At 40.1% G+C, this 20,383-nt stretch overlaps 1 protein-coding gene across 1 annotated transcript in view; it reads right to left on the reverse strand.

Annotated features, from left to right (window-relative positions):
• The window catches only part of LOC143300223 (putative tubulin polyglutamylase TTLL9), a 32,100-nt gene that overhangs the window by 11,228 nt on the left and 489 nt on the right, over nt 1–20,383 (reverse strand). The window contains exons 2-11 of the mRNA XM_076613799.1: nt 19,574–19,626; nt 16,640–16,726; nt 14,075–14,186; nt 13,142–13,227; nt 12,487–12,520; nt 11,491–11,625; nt 6,826–6,960; nt 6,261–6,348; nt 1,823–1,944; nt 333–466 (exon numbers count right to left, since the gene is read on the reverse strand). Of these exons, the coding sequence (XP_076469914.1) occupies nt 333–466; nt 1,823–1,944; nt 6,261–6,348; nt 6,826–6,960; nt 11,491–11,625; nt 12,487–12,520; nt 13,142–13,227; nt 14,075–14,186; nt 16,640–16,726; nt 19,574–19,626 (986 nt within the window). The remainder of the gene's footprint in view (nt 1–332; nt 467–1,822; nt 1,945–6,260; nt 6,349–6,825; nt 6,961–11,490; nt 11,626–12,486; nt 12,521–13,141; nt 13,228–14,074; nt 14,187–16,639; nt 16,727–19,573; nt 19,627–20,383) is intronic.

The raw sequence follows: 20,383 nt of genomic DNA on the forward strand, positions 1-20,383 counted from the left end.
TCACATTCACTCATATGTATGAATGGGTTTTATGTGCATGACTGTTTTTACCATGCCATGTAGGCAGCCATCCTCAGTTTTCAGGGTTTGTGCTCTCTTTCCATAACCTACCCCCAAATTACATGGAATTCCAGATTCCTCAACACACATTTCTGATTTTCTGCATGGGTGCAGATATGAAGCTCTTTCATAACAACACTGAAAGAAAATTTACTTTTTTATATCAAGGAAGAGTACAAGCAATGGTAAAGCAATTTGAAGGACCAAGTGGAAGACCTGAAGTGACCATGTAACAGTGGGAACGCAATTACAGCACGGCAGATTGGACTTACGGTTTGAGTTCATCATCTAGCAGAATGTCATAGCCGTACATTTCGAAGCAGTGTTTGTCGTTGATGATGATCTTCTGTACACTCTGCAGACTGCGGATGATGATGTTGTCAATGTCCTGGAAGAGTTTCTTCACCTGAACAAGAAGGAGGCTAAGTTTATATCAGTGTATGGGGGCTGCTTCAGCCTTCGCATTCATTGAAAATAAAATAGTGCATGAAACGATTCAGTTTGACATTAAATACAGACCACAATAGAACTGAACATTTCAATGAAAAAGTAGATGGAATGCAAGATACAGTGTAAGCTCTCTATGTATGTGTGTGTGTGTGTGTGTGCGCGCACGCGCACACGCGTTTGCTAACATGTCTTTCTTATCTCATGTGCACATTGTTTTCTGTAACATTTTTTCAACACAATTTATACATAGAACATCATGTTTGGAGTGGGTTCATTAACACCTTGACTTCTACAGGCAAATATGTTCATAAGTACAGAGCTGTCACCTTGTTGAGACAGGGCATTGTTTACTGATCAGGATGTCAGTCACTGCTGTTCATTCAAACGTCTTCCTATTGGGGATACATTACTTTTGATCAGCAAAATCACTCACACCACTGATAAGTACACAGAAAGTAGTCATCGCTGTTCAAACTGACGCCCAACGGGTCTCATTTCACCAAGATTCAGCAGTAAAGGGGTTAAATATTGAATCACATTCTCGTCCAGAATCCCTACACATAAAACATGTCACATCATATGGTGCACTCACAGAATCCCTACACATAAAACATGTCACATCATACGGTGCACTCACAGAATCCCTACACATAAAACATGTCACATCATACGGTGCACTCACAGAATCCCTACACATAAAACATGTCACATCATACGGTGCACTCACAGAATCCCTACACATAAAACATGTCACATCATACTGTGCACTCACAGAATCCCTACACATAAAACATGTCATATCATACTGTGCACTCACAGAATCCCTACACATAAAACATGTCATATCATACTGTGCACTCACAGAATCCCTACACATAAAACATCTCACATCATACAGTACACTCACAGAATCCCTACACATAAAACATGTCACATCATACTGTGCACTCACAGAATCCCTACACATAAAACATGTCACATCATACGGTGCACTCACAGAATCCCTACACATAAAACATGTCACATCATACTGTGCACTCACAGAATCCCTACACATAAAACATGTCACATCATACTGTGCACTCACAGAATCCCTACATATAAAACATGTCACATCATACGGTGCACTCACAGAATCCCTACATATAAAACATGTCACATCATACTGTGCACTCACAGAATCCCTACACATAAAACATGTCACATCATACGGTGCACTCACAGAATCCCTACACATAAAACATGTCACATCATACGGTACACTCACAGAATCCCCACACATAAAACATGTCACATTATACTGTGCACTCACAGCTTCAGTGCCGTGCCTGGCACACAGATACATCCTCAGCTGCTGCGTGGACCACTTGCAGCCTTTCTCTGGATCGTAGTCTGGCGCCGTTTTCTGGATGGCCACATTGGTCAGGTGAACATCTGAAAGCTGCTGTAAGGTCAACCCACTCACACTAACACAAAAACAAAACATTGACAAGTGTCCAGAACACTACAAGAACCAAAATCGCAATCTGCAAGTGCAGGTTTTTGTGTGTTTTTTTTATTGTGTACAATTAAAAAGAAAGGGCTACAGGTCCCATAGCCTTATATGTCAGTCAGGGCAGTGGATTTACATCACCTGTGCCCTGGGCCTGGCATATACACAGGGCCCAATCCTCTCCTCCCGCCATTTTAAACTTCCTCAACAGAAGTCAGGTACCCATACACACCTGAACGGAGTGAGGAAAAATGAGTTCAGTGCCTTTCCCAAGGACACAAACCTTGAACCCTGCCTGTGTCACACTGTGTTCAATGCATGCAACAATGAGTTAAGTGCCTTTCCCAAGGACACAAACCTTGAACCCTGCCTGTGTCACACTGTGTTCAGTGCATGGAGCAATGTTCAGTGCCTTTCCCAAGGACACAAACCTTGAACCCTGCCTATGGCACACTGTGTTCAATGCATGCAGCAATGAGTTCAGTGCCTTTCCCAAGGACACAAACCTTGAACCCTGCCTGTGTCACACTGTGTTCAGTGCATGGAGCAATGTTCAGTGCCTTTCCCAAGGACACAAACCTTGAACCCTGCCTATAGCACACTGTGTTCAGTGCATGCAGCAATGAGTTCAGTGCCTTTCCCAAGGACACAAACCTTGAACCCTGCCTGCATCACACTGTGTTCAGTGCATGTAGCAATGAGTTCAGTGCCTTTCCCAAGGACACAAACCTTGAACCCTGCCTATAGCACACTGTGTTCAGTGCATGCAGCAATGAGTTCAGTGCCTTTCCCAAGGACACAAACCTTGAACCCTGCCTATGGCACACTGTGTTCAATGCATAGAGCAATGAGTTCAGTGCCTTTCCCAAGGACACAAACCTTGAACCCTGCCTGTGTCACACTGTGTTCAATGCATGCAGCAATGAGTTCAGTGCCTTTCACAAGGACACAAACCTTGAACCCTGCCTATAGCACACTGTGTTCAATGCATGGAGCAATGAGTTAAGTGCCTTTCCCAAGGACACAAACCTTGAACCCTGCCTGTGTCACACTGTGTTCAGTGCATGCAGCAATGAGTTCAGTGCCTTTCCCAAGGACACAAACCTTGAACCCTGCCTGTGTCACACTGTGTTCAGTGCATGGAGCAAGGAGTTCAGTGCCTTTCCCAAGGACACAAACCTTGAACCCTGCCAGCGTCACACTGTGTTCAAAGCATGGAGCACAGGAAGAACGGTCACTGAAAAGCTGGCTATCCCTTTACACATACTGAACATCCCCATGTTTTGTCCTTGACCTGTGACTTCTGATCTTGAATTTCAACAAGGTTCATGCCCTTATGATCATCTTGAATTTCAATAGAGTTGAAGGTCTTATGATCTTGTATTCCAGTGAGGTTCATGCTCTTGTGACCTTGAATTTCAATAAGGTTCATGCTCTTGTGACCTTGAATTTTAACTGTGTTCATGGCTTTTGATCATCATGAATTTCACCAGGGTTCATGCTCTTATTGAATTTAAACAGTGTTCATACTCTTATGGTGTTGAATTTCAATGATCATCTTGAATTTCAATAGGATTCATATTATGATAACAAAACAACAACAACAATAATAATAATAATAATAATGAATATTTGGACGCCCTCTATCTGGAGAGCCCAGAGTGTTTACAAATACAATTACACATACACACATTGATGCAGATACACTTTATAACATTCATTTGCCTATACACATCACAAAATAAACAGGTCACACACACACACACACACACACACACACACACACACACACACACACACAAACACACACACACACACACACACACACACACCTGGCATTCATACCGATACAGCCCCATTCCTCTCTCCAACCACCAACAATCACAGACAGACACACAGAGCAGGAAAACTACTCATAACAACTGTGGAAAAGGTGAGTTTTGAGAGCTGATGTGAATGAGGACAAAGACTAAGTGTGTCAGACAGAATAAGGGAGTTTGTTCCAGATGACATGTCCAGTGAAAGAGAAAGCACGTTCCCCATGGAGTTTCTTTCGCCTGCTTGGTATGCAAAAAATGTGAGTGTCACAGGAGGAATGCGGAGACCGAGATGGAATACAGATCTGGAGGAGTTCCTGAAGATAAGGAGGAGCAGAGCCTGAGATGACATTATAACAAACAGTGGCAATCTTGTATTGAATTCTGAAAGAAACAGGCAGCCAGTGCAGTTCTGCGAGGAGGGGAGAGATGTGGTCACGTTTGCGTGCCTTGTAGACACTTGCCATGCTCAGTTTGATGATGACAGTGTGCCATATACAACATCTCACTTACCTGCCACTACAGCTTCACCAGTATGGAGTGATGGCCTGTTGGCTATGCCTCTGTCTGGGAAATTAGATAGTTGGTGTGCACTGGATCAACTACACTTCACCATGATGGAGTGATGGCCTGTTGGCTATGCATCTGTCAGGGAAATGGGATAGTTGGTGTGCATTGGATCAACTACACTTCACCATTATGGAGTGATGGCCTGTTGGCTATGCATCTGTCAGGGAAATGGGATAGTTGGTGTGCATTGGATCAACTACACTTCACCAGTATGGAGTGATGGCCTATTGGCTATGCATCTGTCAGGGAAATGGGATAGTTGGTGTGCATCGGATCAACTACAACTTCACAATTATGGAATGATGGCCTATTGGCTATGCATCTGTCTGGGAAATGAGATAGTTGGTGTGCATTGGATCAAACCCTAAACTCACCAGTTTTTTCTCCCCCTCCACTTGACCTTGAGTGGTGGTTTGGATACAAGTCATTCGAATGAGATCAAATGCAATGGCCCCATGTGCAGCATGCACTCAGCACCCATGAAAGAACCCATTGATAATAAAATGATTCTCCCTGGCAAAATTATGTAATAAAATCCACATAAATAGGAAATCAATACACTTGCAACCAGAAAAAAGAAGGGGTGGGTGGGTGGGGGGGGGCACTGCAATATAGCTTTAATTACACAAAGAGGAATACACAATACAATACAATACAATACAATACAATACAATACAATAAATTATGTTGTTACCTAAATCTTGCAAACTGTGACAGTAAATGTCAATATAGCTGATATTTTACTGCATACTGTTTGAGGAGAATCAGATACATGATATTTTACTGCATACTGTTTGAGGAGAATTAGATACATGATATTTTACTGCATACTGTTTGAGGAGAATCAGATACATGATATTTTACTGCATACTGTTTGAGGAGAATTAGATACATGATGTTTTACTGCATACTGTTTGAGGAGAATCAGATACATGATATTTTACTGCATACTGTTTGAGGAGAATTAGATACATGATGTTTTACTGCTTACAGTTTGAGGAGAATCAGATACATGATATTTTACTGCATACTGTTTGAGGAGAATCAGATACATGATGTTTTACTGCTTACAGTTTGAGGAGAATCAGATACATGATGTTTTACTGCATACTGTTTGAGGAGAATCAGATACATGATATTTTACTGCTTACAGTTTGAGGAGAATCAGATACATGATATTTTACTGCATACTGTTTGAGGAGAATCAGATACATGATATTTTACTGCATACTGTTTGAGGAGAATCAGATACATGATGTTTTACTGCATACTGTTTGAGGAGAATCAGATACATGATATTTTACTGCATACTGTTTGAGGAGAATCAGATACATGATGTGAGTTCTGCTTTTTTTTTCTTTTTTTTTTTTCTTTAAGCCAAGTGCTGGCCTTGACCCTTGACCTCTATTCATCAATTTCCGTATGGTCACTGATGGTCTCACAACAGCCAATCACTTTTCAGATTCAATTCAATGCAGATGGGGTGAAGACCCAAGCTGTAACACACCTACCATATTCATTTTTACATCATGATAGAACTTTAATTTGAAATTCAAAAGATTCATGCGATTACTATGGAAAATAACAGTATAAAATCTGATGAACATCAAAGAAAATTGTTAATCTGCTCTTCAGATTGACCTTATTATCAAAGACAGAGAAAAAAAAACACCTTCATTACACTAACACTGATCTGAAAACAGAAAGCAATAATTAATTTTTTTAATTTAAAATAACTATATATAACAGACATCATTCTGTTGATAATGATGAATAAAATGATGATAACTGAGTTTTCAAGACTTACAAACTGACATGTAAAACCAAACTCTCACTGCTTGAAATTATGCTTCTTTCGTCTGAAAGGATACAGTTATCTTCAATGGAGTCCAGGGAGAAGCGCGTGTTGGAAAAACGAGCGAATCCTCCGCGGTACAGCCATGCTTTCAGAGGATTAAACTGAAAGAACCCCACACATGTACACATGCTTCAAAACAAACTGATGCAGTTAGGTACAGTTCTTAACAAGCCAAACACACAAATTTGTCACAACTGAAATATAAGGACATCTCACATTTTGTAGAACTTTGAAATATGCATGCACACACACCTTCTACGAGAACTGAAAAAGAAAGGGAACCAGAATGCAAATTTTAGCAATTCAAAATTCTGACAGGTAAAAACCAGGTGCTCATGATAATCTCTAATATTCTGTAATTTTGTGCACACTCAAGTATCCAGGTGAAAAGATTCAAGTACCCAGGAGAACACATTCAACAGAAATCAACAGATATACACTTTTCAGACTCACTAGTGAAATATGCAAAAAATAAGAATACAAAAGCACACATATCCATACACACATGCCACTACTACAACCACCACTATAATTATCATCACTGTCACTATCTCCAATACCAGATCTGGTATACTCACAGACAAAACCAGAACGTATATACGGATGTCAAACTTTCGGCCACCGATGAGGTAGGGGTTTTCAATGTAGCGCTGTACTACATAAAGCTCAGGCATGTCTTTGGCATTGGGGTCTTGTAAAGGCTGGTACTCCCCCTATAATGAAAAAACATCCCATAGCAAAAGTATGTTTATTTTCTAACCACTTGAGTGTTTCGTAGTAATTTCATGTGGAAGGTATGTGTGTGTGCATTAGTGTGTGTGTGTGTGTGTGTGTGTGTGTGTGTGTGTGTGATGTGAGGTTGGGGGTTAGGTAGGTAAAAGCATGAATACCCGCCATTGATTTTTTGTTTTATTTAGATCCAGAGTGGCTGATGATAGAACATCATTTTAATACCCCTTACACACACCAAATTCTTCTATTTGAAGCCAGTAAAGAGTCTTGAAGTCTCAATGCGTGCAGCTGTGGTGATGGGGAAAGAGCAGTACATGGAACTGACCAGCAAAGCGACAGTGCCACTCCCGACACTTCAAACCAGTCACACACATCACAGTTCACAATATTAAACCAGTCACACACATCATAGTTCACAATATTAAACCAGTCACACATATCACAGTTCACAATATTAAACCAGTCACACACATCACAGTTCACAATATTAAACCAGTCACACACATCATAGTTCACAATATTAAACCAGTCACACATATCACAGTTCACAATATTAAACCAGTCACACACATCACAGTTCACAATATTAAACCAGTCACACACATCACAGTTCACAATATCAAACCAGTCACACACATCACAGTTCACAATATCAAACCAGTCACACACATCACAGTTCACAATATCAAACCAGTCACACACATCACAGTTCACAATATTAAACCAGTCACACACATCACAAGTCACAATATTAAACCAGTCACACACACGACAGTTCACAATATTAAACCAGTCACACACATCACAGTTCACAATATTAAACCAGTCACACACACGACAGTTCACAATATTAAACCAGTCACACACATCACAGTTCACAATATCAAACCAGTCACACACATCACAGTTCACAATATTAAACCAGTCACACACATCACAGTTCACAATATTAAACCAGTCACACACATCACAAGTCACAATATTAAACCAGTCACACACATCACAGTTCACAATATTAAACCAGTCACACACATCACAAGTCACAATATTAAACCAGTCACACACATCACAGTTCACAATATCAAACCAGTCACACACATCACAGTTCACAATATCAAACCAGTCACACACATCACAGTTCACAATATTAAACCAGTCACACACATCACAGTTCACAATATTAAACCAGTCACACATATCACAGTTCACAATATTAAACCAGTCACACACATCACAGTTCACAATATTAAACCAGTCACACACATCACAGTTCACAATATTAAACCAGTCACACACATCACAGTTCACAATATTAAACCAGTCACACACATCACAGTTCACAATATCAAACCAGTCACACACATCACAAGTCAAAATATTAAACCAGTCACACACATCACAGTTCACAATATCAAACCAGTCACACACATCACAGTTCACAATATTAAACCAGTCACACACATCACAGTTCAAAATATTAAACCAGTCACACACATCACAAGTCACAATATCAAACCAGTCACACACATCACAGTTCACAATATTAAACCAGTCACCCACATCACAGTTCACAATATTAAACCAGTCACACACATCACAGTTCACAATATTAAACCAGTCACACACATCACAGTTCACAATATTAAACCAGTCACACACATCACAGTTCACAATATCAAACCAGTCACACACATCACAGTTCACAATATTAAACCAGTCACACACATCACAGTTCACAATATCAAACCAGTCACACACATCACAGTTCACAATATTAAACCAGTCACACACATCACAGTTCACAATATTAAACCAGTCACACACATCACAAGTCACAATATTAAACCAGTCACACACATCACAGTTCACAATATTAAACCAGTCACACACATCACAGTTCACAATATTAAACCAGTCACACACATCACAAGTCACAATATTAAACCAGTCACACACATCACAGTTCACAATATCAAACCAGTCACACACATCACAGTTCACAATATCAAACCAGTCACAGACATCACAGTTCACAATATTAAACCAGTCACACACATCACAGTTCACAATATTAAACCAGTCACACACATCACAGTTCACAATATCAAACCAGTCACACACATCACAGTTCACAATATTAAACCAGTCACACACATCACAGTTCACAATATTAAACCAGTCATACACATCACAAGTCACAATATTAAACCAGTCACACACATCACAAGTCACAATATTAAACCAGTCACACACATCACAGTTCACAATATCAAACCAGTCACACACATCACAGTTCACAATATCAAACCAGTCACACACATCACAGTTCACAATATTAAACCAGTCACACACATCACAGTTCACAATATTAAACCAGTCACACACATCACAAGTCACAATATCAAACCAGTCACCCACATCACAGTTCACAATATTAAACCAGTCACACACATCACAGTTCACAATATTAAACCAGTCACACACATCACAAGTCACAATATTAAACCAGTCACACACATCACAGTTCACAATATTAAACCAGTCACACACATCACAGTTCACAATATGAAACCAGTCACACACATCACAAGTCACAATATCAAACCAGTCACAGACATCACAGTTCACAATATCAAACCAGTCACCCACATCACAGTTCACAATATTAAACCAGTCACACACATCACAGTTCACAATATCAAACCAGTCACACACATCACAGTTCACAATATTAAACCAGTCACACACATCACAGTTCACAATATTAAACCAGTCACACACATCACAAGTCACAATATCAAACCAGTCACACACATCACAGTTCACAATATCAAACCAGTCACACACATCACAGTTCACAATATTAAACCAGTCACACACATCACAGTTCACAATATTAAACCAGTCACACACATCACAGTTCACAATATTAAACCAGTCACACACATCACAGTTCACAATATTAAACCAGTCACACATATCACAGTTCACAATATCAAACCAGTCACACACATCACAGTTCACAATATTAAACCAGTCACACACATCACAAGTCACAATATTAAACCAGTCACACATATCACAGTTCACAATATCAAACCAGTCACACACATCACAGTTCACAATATTAAACCAGTCACACACATCACAAGTCACAATATTAAACCAGTCACACACATCACAAGTCACAATATTAAACCAGTCACACACATCACAAGTCACAATATTAAACCAGTCACACACATCACAGTTCACAATATTAAACCAGTCACACACATCACAAGTCACAATATTAAACCAGTCACACACATCACAGTTCACAATATTAAACCAGTCACACACATCACAGTTCACAATATTAAACCAGTCACACACATCACAGTTCACAATATCAAACCAGTCACACACATCACAGTTCACAATATCAAACCAGTCACACACATCACAAGTCACAATATCAAACCAGTCACACACATCACAGTTCACAATATCAAACCAGTCACACATATCACAGTTCACAATATTAAACCAGTCACACATATCACAGTTCACAATATTAAACCAGTCACACACATCACAAGTCACAATATTAAACCAGTCACACATATCACAGTTCACAATATTAAACCAGTCACACACATCACAGTTCACAATATTAAACCAGTCATACACATCACAGTTCACAATATCAAACCAGTCACACGCATCACAGTTCACAATATTAAACCAGTCACACACATCACAGTTCACAATATTAAACCAGTCACACACATCACAAGTCACAATATTAAACCAGTCACACACATCACAGTTCACAATATCAAACCAGTCACACACATCACAGTTCACAATATTAAACCAGTCACACATATCACAGTTCACAATATTAAACCAGTCACACACATCACAGTTCACAATATTAAACCAGTCACACACATCACAGTTCACAATATCAAACCAGTCACACACATCACAGTTCACAATATTAAACCAGTCACACACATCACAGTTCACAATATCAAACCAGTCACACATATCACAGTTCACAATATTAAACCAGTCAGACAGGGGCAATATCCAAGTGGTTAAAGCACTGGACTTTCAATCCTAGGGTCCCGGGTTCAAATCTCGGTAATGGCACCTGCTGGGTAAAGGGTGGAGATTTTTCCGATCTTCCAGGTCAACATATGTGCAGACCTGCTTGTGGCTGAACCCCCTTCGTGTGTATACGCAAGCAGAAGATCAAATACGCATGTTAAAGATCTTGTAATCCACGTCAGTGTTCGGTGGGTTATGGAAACAAGAACATACCCAGCATGCACACCCGTGAAAACGGAGTATGGCTGCCTGCATGGTGGGGTAAAAAATGTGTACATACGAGTGAACATGGGAGTTGCAGCCCACGAACGAAGGAGAAAAAGAAGAAACCTGTCACACACATCACAGTTCACAATATAATCTAACAAGGTAAAAACAGTCCAGTTCAGCCACGGACTGTTCAGCCATGTCACCTTTTTCCAGTCAATGATGTCTTTCAGTTTGCGGAAGAGGAATATCCCCCTGCCTTGTGACTTGGCGGCGGGCTTCATGATCCAGATGATTCCGGGGTTTCTCTTGAACTCTTCCACGAAGATGTGGTACTCTGACTGCACACACAAATAGACAATAAAGAATCTGTTTTCAAGGTCTTAAAAAAAAAACTATGATTATAATCAAAGAGGTGGGGTTTTTTGTGCCTGCAAATGAAATGGTGTCTTTGTGGCACATAACCAAATTCAACACTTGTTTGTTAGGTTTGTTTTGCATGACTTGTTTGTTAGGTTTGTTTTGCATGACTTGTTTTGCATGACTTGTTTATTATGTTTGTTTTGCATGACTTGTTTTGCATGACTTGTTTGTCAGGTTTGTTTTGCATGACTTGTTTTGCATGACTTGTTTGTCAGGTTTGTTTTGCATGACTTGTTTTGCATGACTTGTTTGTCAGGTTTGTTTTGCATGACTTGTTTGTCAGGTTTGTTTTGCATGACTTGTTTGTCAGGTTTGTTTTGCATGACTTGTTTTGCATGACTTGTTTGTCAGGTTTGTTTTGCATGACTTGTTTTCCATGACTTGTTTGTTAGGTTTGTTTTGCTGTTAGGTTTGTTTTGCATGACTTGTTTCTATCCCCCTGACTGCTTAATCTTGTGTGTGTGTGTGTGTGTGTGTGTGTGTCTGCGCGCGCACACACGTGTGCGTGCGTGCGTGCATGCGTGTGTGTGTGTGTGTGTGTGTGTGTGATTGTTCATATCTGCAATTTGTAGTATTGCACACATGCACACGCATACATGCATGTGTGTGTGTTTGTGCATGTGTTTATATGTATGTGAGTACATGTTCATATGTGTGTGTGTGCATTTGTGTGTGCCTGTGTATGTGTGTGAATGTACATGTGTATAACAGCATGTATATAAACGATCTGAAAAAAATGCAGTGTACTGACATATGTGGAAACAAGAGTTCACACTTACTGGCAGTTCAAAAGTTGAAGGGAAAAAATCAAGACTGAAACACACACAAAAAGAAAAAAAAAAGATGTATAAAATAAACAAAACACAGAGCATACAAAATCAAGAAAAACGTCTGTGTGCGTTGTTTGAGCCTTGTAATTTTTTGTATTTCTTTCTTCTTCATGATTATTTACTCCTTTTTTTCTTTTCAGTTCATTTTCTTTCTGTCTTTCATTTTTTTTGCCACGTAAGTACCAGGTGTTATTTCATTCCTTGCAAACTACAAATCATTACAATCTTGTGACTAGAAACGTAAAGCAAGAAACTGTTATCAAGCTGAAGCAGAGCAGATCCCTCCAGTTGTACAGTTCAAAGATGATAAAATCATGTATACTCAGAAGTCTAAAGAACACATTGAATAGTTCGACATATTCTTAGTATTTCGATGGTGAACAGTGAAACTGATTCAGCAGTCATCAGATGCAGGAACCCAGAACAGTAAATTATCTCAAAAGAAGAAGACATTCAGTATTTAAAGAGAGAGAGAGAGAGAGAGAGAGAGAGAGAGAGAGAGAGAGAGAGAGAGAGAAACACACAAATGCTATAGTCTTTGTTACAGTTTTCAAACCATCTCAATGAATCAACGATTATGCTATCTGTTTGTGTGGTTTGGTACCTTTGGGCTTCAAGCTTTCCTTGTTCTCGCTCTATCTGTTTTCTCATCCTCTTCAAGTTTTTCACCATCAGATTTTTCCGAGTAAGCTGAAAGAAAAAAAAGTAATGTATAGCCAATATTACCTTAACTGTTTTAAACGTCTCAAAGTGCTTCACAATGACATGACAGTCAGAGATAAACCACAAAATAATCCTCTCTCTCTCTCTCTCTCTCTCTCTCTCTCTCACACACCAACGCATGCATGCATATGCACACGCCCACATACCCACACATGCAAAGAAGAAACAGATGTGGATTCAAAGAACATAGGGTATGGAATCAAATAAAGTGCCTGAATTATGCAGTCTAGACTTCTTGAAAATAATGTTATAAATACAAACCTTAAAAACTAGGCATTTTCCAAATCTTTCTTTCATCTGAGTTGAGGACTGGCAGTGATGCAAACTGAATAAAAAATAATTGTTCATGCCATCCTATTACCATAGAAGAAGAGATGTGAAGCCCAGAGGAAGCACCAAATTTGGGTAAACAACGTTTTGAAGCTGAGGCAGCAGCAGGGTTCTAACCACAATGTGATGAAGGAGTTCTAGTTTTGGTGGAGATTTCTTTTGAAACACATGTGCTGAACAAGGGAGCAATTCTGCACAAGTATGTAATGGACCTGGTACAGGGGGATTTCATCAAACACTGTCTCAGCTGAGAAGGGTTCTGCCCAAAGACTTGTATAATTTGCATGCAAAAAAAAAACAAAAAAAAAAAAACGTTTTGAAGCCTCATGTCACAGAAAAGTTTTGCAACGTAGTTTGAGCAAAGTTCAAGTAAACCTAGATCTCTTAGAGATAAAGATTGATGCAATTCTTTTTCTTCCGGCACTGAGTTCACATGTGAATCCAACTTATCTGATGTAGGGATCATCTGCTGCAGTTTGCCCACCTCATAGTGATTCCTGAAGTGCAGGATTTTCTGGTGTTCCTGCAGGAAGGTGGTGTCATAGTTGGTGTGTACCCACTCCCTGTCGCACCAGAAAAAGTCCCACTCTCCATCCCTGCAGTGACAACACAGCAACAACAGCATCTTTCATTCACAAAGGATTCATGGTCAGTTTGGACTGATGAATGACATATGATACAGATTAACAAAATATAATGATAATAATAATATTATCTATACTACTACTGGTACTATTACTTCTGAAGATAATGATAATAATAAGAAAAAATATATATATCGAAAGAAGAATGGCACATTTACCTAGCACTTTCAAATGTCTCAAGTGGTTAATGACGGGTGCAATAGCCGAATGGTTAAAGCGCTGGACTTTCAATCTGAGGGTCCTGGGTTCGAATCTCGGTGCACCTGGTGGGTAAAGGGTGGAGATTTTTCCGATCTCCCAGGTCAACAAATGTGCAGACCTGCTAGTGCCTGAACCCCCTTCGTGTGTATATGCAAGCAGAAGATCAAATACGCACGTTAAAGATCCTGTAATCCATGTCAGCGTTCGGTGGGTTATGGAAACAAGAATATACCCAGCATGCACACCCCCGAAAACGGAGTATGGCTGCCTACATGGCGGGGTAATAAATAAAAACGGTCATACACGTAAAATGTTACATGTTTGTCTGAGTGTGCATGCGTGTGCGTCTGAAATCTGATTGAACGACACAGGAAACGAATGATGAGCGCCCAGTGGCAGCCGTCAGTCGGCTCTACCCAGGTAGGCAGCCTGTGGTGCAAATGTCCCCGTGTATGTAAAGCGCTTAGAGCTTGGTCTCTGACCAAGGATAGGCGCTATATAAGTATCCACATCAATCAATCAATCAAAGTGGCTGAAGCATGTTATAGTGACATGTCAGTCAGATGCACAGGAAACAAGAACACACACGCGCGCACAAGCACGCACACACACATAAGCACATACAAGCACAAAAAAGCAGATGCACACACTCACAGAAAAGATTTTTTTTTTTATGTGATTTTGTTTTTTGTTTACTTTACTTTTCTCTCTCTCTCTCTCTCTCTCTCTCTCTCTCTCTCTCTCTGTGTTATCAAAAAAGTATTTCAGCTCAATAGAATTAAGCATTTCCTTAATCAACATACCCGTAAATTATTTTTTCATGCATACATCCAACCTGATACTGACTATGCATCAACATGCTGGGATGGGGCAAGTAAAAATTGCTTGAAACCCCTTGAAAGTATATACAGACGTTCCCTCAAGCTCATTCTCCTTAAATCTTCTGTTCAAGCAAATGACAATGTTGAACTAAATATTCTCCCCTTTCATCTTAAATGTCGCTTTAACAAGTGTGTTTTTATGTTCAAAATTATGAAGAAATTTGCACAGGCCTATCTTTATAGGAAATTCTTGGAAAAAATATTTTGTAGCAAAAGTTCCATTTTTTACCCCTCGTCCCAGAACTAACCTTTTCATGTCCTCTCTCACTAAATTGGGTGGTAAACTGTGGAATGAAATCTAAGAGTATCTTAGAAATAGATCTACCATAGCATCTTTCAAAAAAGTATATCAAAAATATCTGATGCAACAAATGTAATTAGTTCCAGCAAAATCAAAGCATATGATGAGATCCTAGTAAGCCAGCATAGTTTGTTTAATTGTTCTCCAACAGTGTGTAAGCAAGGAAAAAGGCGAGTGTAAGTATGTGTGCATGTGCATGTTTATGTACTTGTGCATTCGAGTATATGTGTGTGATGCCTGTGTGTGCACACACGTGTGTTTGAAGATTTTCATGCGGCAATGTTTTGTATGATTTTCATGATGTTTCCATAATTGTAGTCTTTGATTCATCCGTTTATGTATCTATTATTATCTATTTGGTTTGTTCTGTGTCATTTATTTATTCACACTTACTCCGTTTATCATATTGTGTGTACGTGTGTGTATGCGTGTGTTAGGGCATGGTGTAAAGAAGCTTCCAGCTTATCCATTTTACCCTCAATAAAACATTTGTCATTTGTTGTTTGTTTCTCTCTCTCTCTCTCTCTAAACATATAAAAGTAAATCAATAAAGCAAAGTAGACAAAAAACAAATCACACAAAAATAATCAAACTTAAACAAAGAAAAGAAAAAAAGAAAAGAAAAAGAAAACATAATTTGTTTTTGAGAGAATCATTCATAATGACTTATATATCACTCAGTGCCTTACATCAAGCTACAATCATATGTCATGGAAGATTCTCATCATACCATGCAGACTGAAATTGTTATCCTTTCAATGCCATTGTCAGCTCTTCTAGCATGCACTCCAAATAGTGGTGATGACAGTAAACTATAAAAACAAGGCATTCACCCTTGCACTTCCTGCACTCACAATAGTGGTGATGACAGTAAACTATAAAAATAAAGCACTCACCCTTGCACTTCCTGCACTCACAATAGTGGTGACGACAGTAAACTATAAAAACAAGGCACTCACCCTTGCACTTCCTGCACTCACAACAGTGGTGACGACAGTAAACTATAAAAACAAGGCACTCACCCTTGCACTTCCTGCCAGCCTGGTCGAGCTCGCAGTACATCAAGGATAGTGTTCTGCAGGAAACACTTGAAACGGATTTCTCGATCACTGTGGAAACGCAGAGGGGGTGGGGGGGGGGGGGGGGGGGGGGGGGGGGGGGGTGGGTTAAAATAGAAGACTGAGTTGATCTGAAAATTTGTTTTGCACATTTTTCTAGATTTTTTAGTTTAATTTTGCTATTGTCATACGCCTGGCCACCTTCATATAAACAGTACACACTATACTCATCGTTGGTGGTCATCTGTCTCGGGAGACAATGGAACTCTGCGCCTGGTTCAGTCAAGTTGTTGAGTTTCAGCGCCTGCTGTGGCTGTACAGTCCGATTCTGGATCAACAGGCTGTGTTGCAGTTGTCGCAGGTGAAAACTGCACCTGGCTCAGAGGGTACGGATTCTGCCCTCTGCCGTCTGCGCTCTCTCCCCTGTTCCCAGTGCTGTTCTCTCTTCTCCTTGTTCCTCTGGACATATGCTTTTACGGTCTTTCTCCAGCTGTTACGGTCTTCAGCCACCATCTCCCAACCTGCTGGGTCCATGTCACCTGCCCTCATGTTTTGTTTGCAGACGTCCCTGTAGTGTAGGACAGGTCTTCCTGCAGGTCTAGAACCAGTGGTGAGCTTGCCATAAAGCTTGTCCTTGGGGATTCGCCTGTCATCCATTCGCCTGACGTGGCCGAGCAACCGCAGACGGCGCCAGGTCAGGAGTGCAAACATGCTGGAATTGCCTGCCTGGTCAAGGACTTTCTTGTTTAGTACACAGTCTTGCCACATGATGCCCAGAATTCTCCCATGGTTGCGCAGGTGAAAGGAGTTGAGTATGCATTCTTGGCGAGAGTAGAGAGTCCATGTCTTGCTGCCATGGAGCAGAGTGCTGAGCACACAGTCTTAGTACACCTGCATCTTGCATCTGCGCCCACAGCTACTGGCTGAACATCTGTCAGAACATCCAACTTTTCGCTGACTGCAGCAACATCCATGGCATGTACGATGGAATGTAAAAGCCTTTGGCCCATGCGTAAACCAGATCACACCACTGAAGTCAGCTTCATGATAGCAAACTGGAGCAAACAGGTAGAGAGATGGGCGGAACACTACAAGGAGCTATATTCAAGAGAAAACATTGTCGCAGACGCAGCAGTGGAGAGTACCGCCAACCTCCCTGTCATGGAAGAACTCAACATCCTGCCCTCTGAAGAGGAACTCAGCAAGGCCATCTACTCCCTCGCCTGTGGCAAAGCTCCAGGAAAAGATGACATCCTGCCTGAAGTCATCAAAGCTGGAAAAAAGACTGCAACTCCACCACCTGCACCAGCTGCTACTGCAGTGCTGGGAAGATGGGACTGTGCCCCAGGAGATGTGTGACACCAACATCATCACTCTGTACACGAACAAGGGTGATCGCAGCGACTGCAACAGCTACACTGGAATCTCCCTCCTCAGTATCTTTGGGAAAGCCTTTGCCCATGTAGTCCTGAGCAGACTGCAGTTACTTGCTGAACGCGTATACTCTGAGGTACAGTGCGGATTCAGAGCTGGAAGATCAACAATCGACATAGTCTTCTCCTTGCTACAGCTGCAGGAGAAATACTGGGAACAGAGACGGCCACTATATGTCACATTCATCGACCAAGGCTTTTGACCTGGTCAGCAGAAAAGGCCTTTTCACACTGTTACAGAAAACTGGATGTCCCCCCCCAAGCTCCTGAGGATGATCACATCTTTTCATGAAGACATGCAGGGCACCCGTTCAGCATGATGGATCTTCCTCTGACCCATTCCCAATTAAGAGCGGAGTGAAACAAGGCTGTGTGCTGGCCCCAACACTCTTTGGTATCTTCTTCTTGCTGCTGCAGTCCTATGCCTTCAGCCAGTCGGAGGACAGAGTGTATCTCTATACACTATACTACACATTTTACAAACACACACATTTTTTACACACACACACACACACACACACACACACACACACACACACACACACACACACACACACACACACACACACACACTCATAAACAGCATACACACAGTGACACAAACATATAAATGGCACATGCATAGAGTGATACATTTATCATGCATACTTTACACAGACATATAATATATGCTCAAACACATAAACATTTTCAGCAATTACGGTTTGTAGTCTTCATTTTCCATTAAATCTATACAGACAGAGAGATAAAAATCTAAATGGATAGTTCTGTAAATATACAGACAGATCAATTTATATGTAAAATGTAAAAAACAAAACAAAACAAAACAAAAAACAAACAAACAAAAAACAACAACAACAACAAAAAAAACCACAAACAAAAAACAACACCATAAAAACTTCAATATGTCAAAAAATAAAGAACTTGAAATGTACCATTGTTCAGCATTATCAAAACACAAAATCCAAAAATGTTTTATTCACTTTCTGCAAGCCATTTGACCCATATGACCAAAAAAAACCACACAAAAAACCCACATAAAATCTAAAGGACAGTAATTTCAGAGTTGGCACCTGAATGGGAGAACAATACTAACTAAATATTGACAAGCACTGCACAGGATGGCCAAGGAAATGTCCTGTTAGGGGTCCACATCATGATAAATTGTGTTTGCTTTCACATAAGAAATATGTTCAGCATTATTGACGATGCAGAGTAAGCGTATTATCCACCCCTTTCCAACATCTGCCTCATTTCAGACAACAGACTACTTTTGTGACATTTGCAGGAACCTGAATCAATGCTTCCAGTCTTGGACTGTGTAGTCATTTGTGCTGCCATTGTTGGGAACACAGACTGTGTTGTATATCGACTACAATTAAGGGACTACCACGAAGAGTATGTGCATAAAATATTTTTTTTAAAGCATGTATATGAATTCATCAGAATGATTTGCCTGATATACCTGATGACAATCTTGGACCTCTGGTGTCCCCGTGCCTGCATATATCCTGGGACCTGCACAAGGCATGACAAAACAAATTCTTCATTCAGTCCTTGGGAGGTTGTGGGGGTAGGGAGCAAGGGGTGAAGACAGAAGTAAACGGATTGTTTTGTTTTACTTTTACAAATCTTGTTGCATGTTTATTCAGAGACAGACATAAAAACACACACACACAGACACAGAAACACACACAAAGGAATGCACACAAAGAAACACACACTCACACACACTGATAATAATGATTCTCACTGACATAAACATATCACTTAAATTGAAATGATGTTATTGAATTAATGAACCATGCAATGGATGAATGCACACACACACACACACACACACACACAATGATGATTTTTTTTTTTTTTTTTTTTTTTGGTTCAAGATAGGAAAAAATAATTACATCCCAGGTACTGCTTCAGTTCGTACTTTAATTGGTTTTTCTGGATATTAGATATCAAGAGCAAGGAAATCTTACATTCAAAGACCACTGCAAACACACACACACACACACACACACCCACACTCCCCCCCCCCACACACACACACCTATCTCTCTCTCTCTCTCTCTCTCTCTCTATATATATATATATATATGTGTGTGTGTATATATATATATATATATATATATATATATATATATATATATATATATAGTTATAATGGCTTACAGAATGTGTGGGACTACATTGCAGCACAAAGCTCAACACACACACACACACACACACACACACACACACACATCTATCTAGATCTATATATACATCTATCTGT

This window comes from Babylonia areolata, chromosome 26 (genome assembly GCF_041734735.1).
Source record: "Babylonia areolata isolate BAREFJ2019XMU chromosome 26, ASM4173473v1, whole genome shotgun sequence".
NCBI classification, from domain to species: Eukaryota; Metazoa; Mollusca; class Gastropoda; order Neogastropoda; family Buccinidae; genus Babylonia; species Babylonia areolata.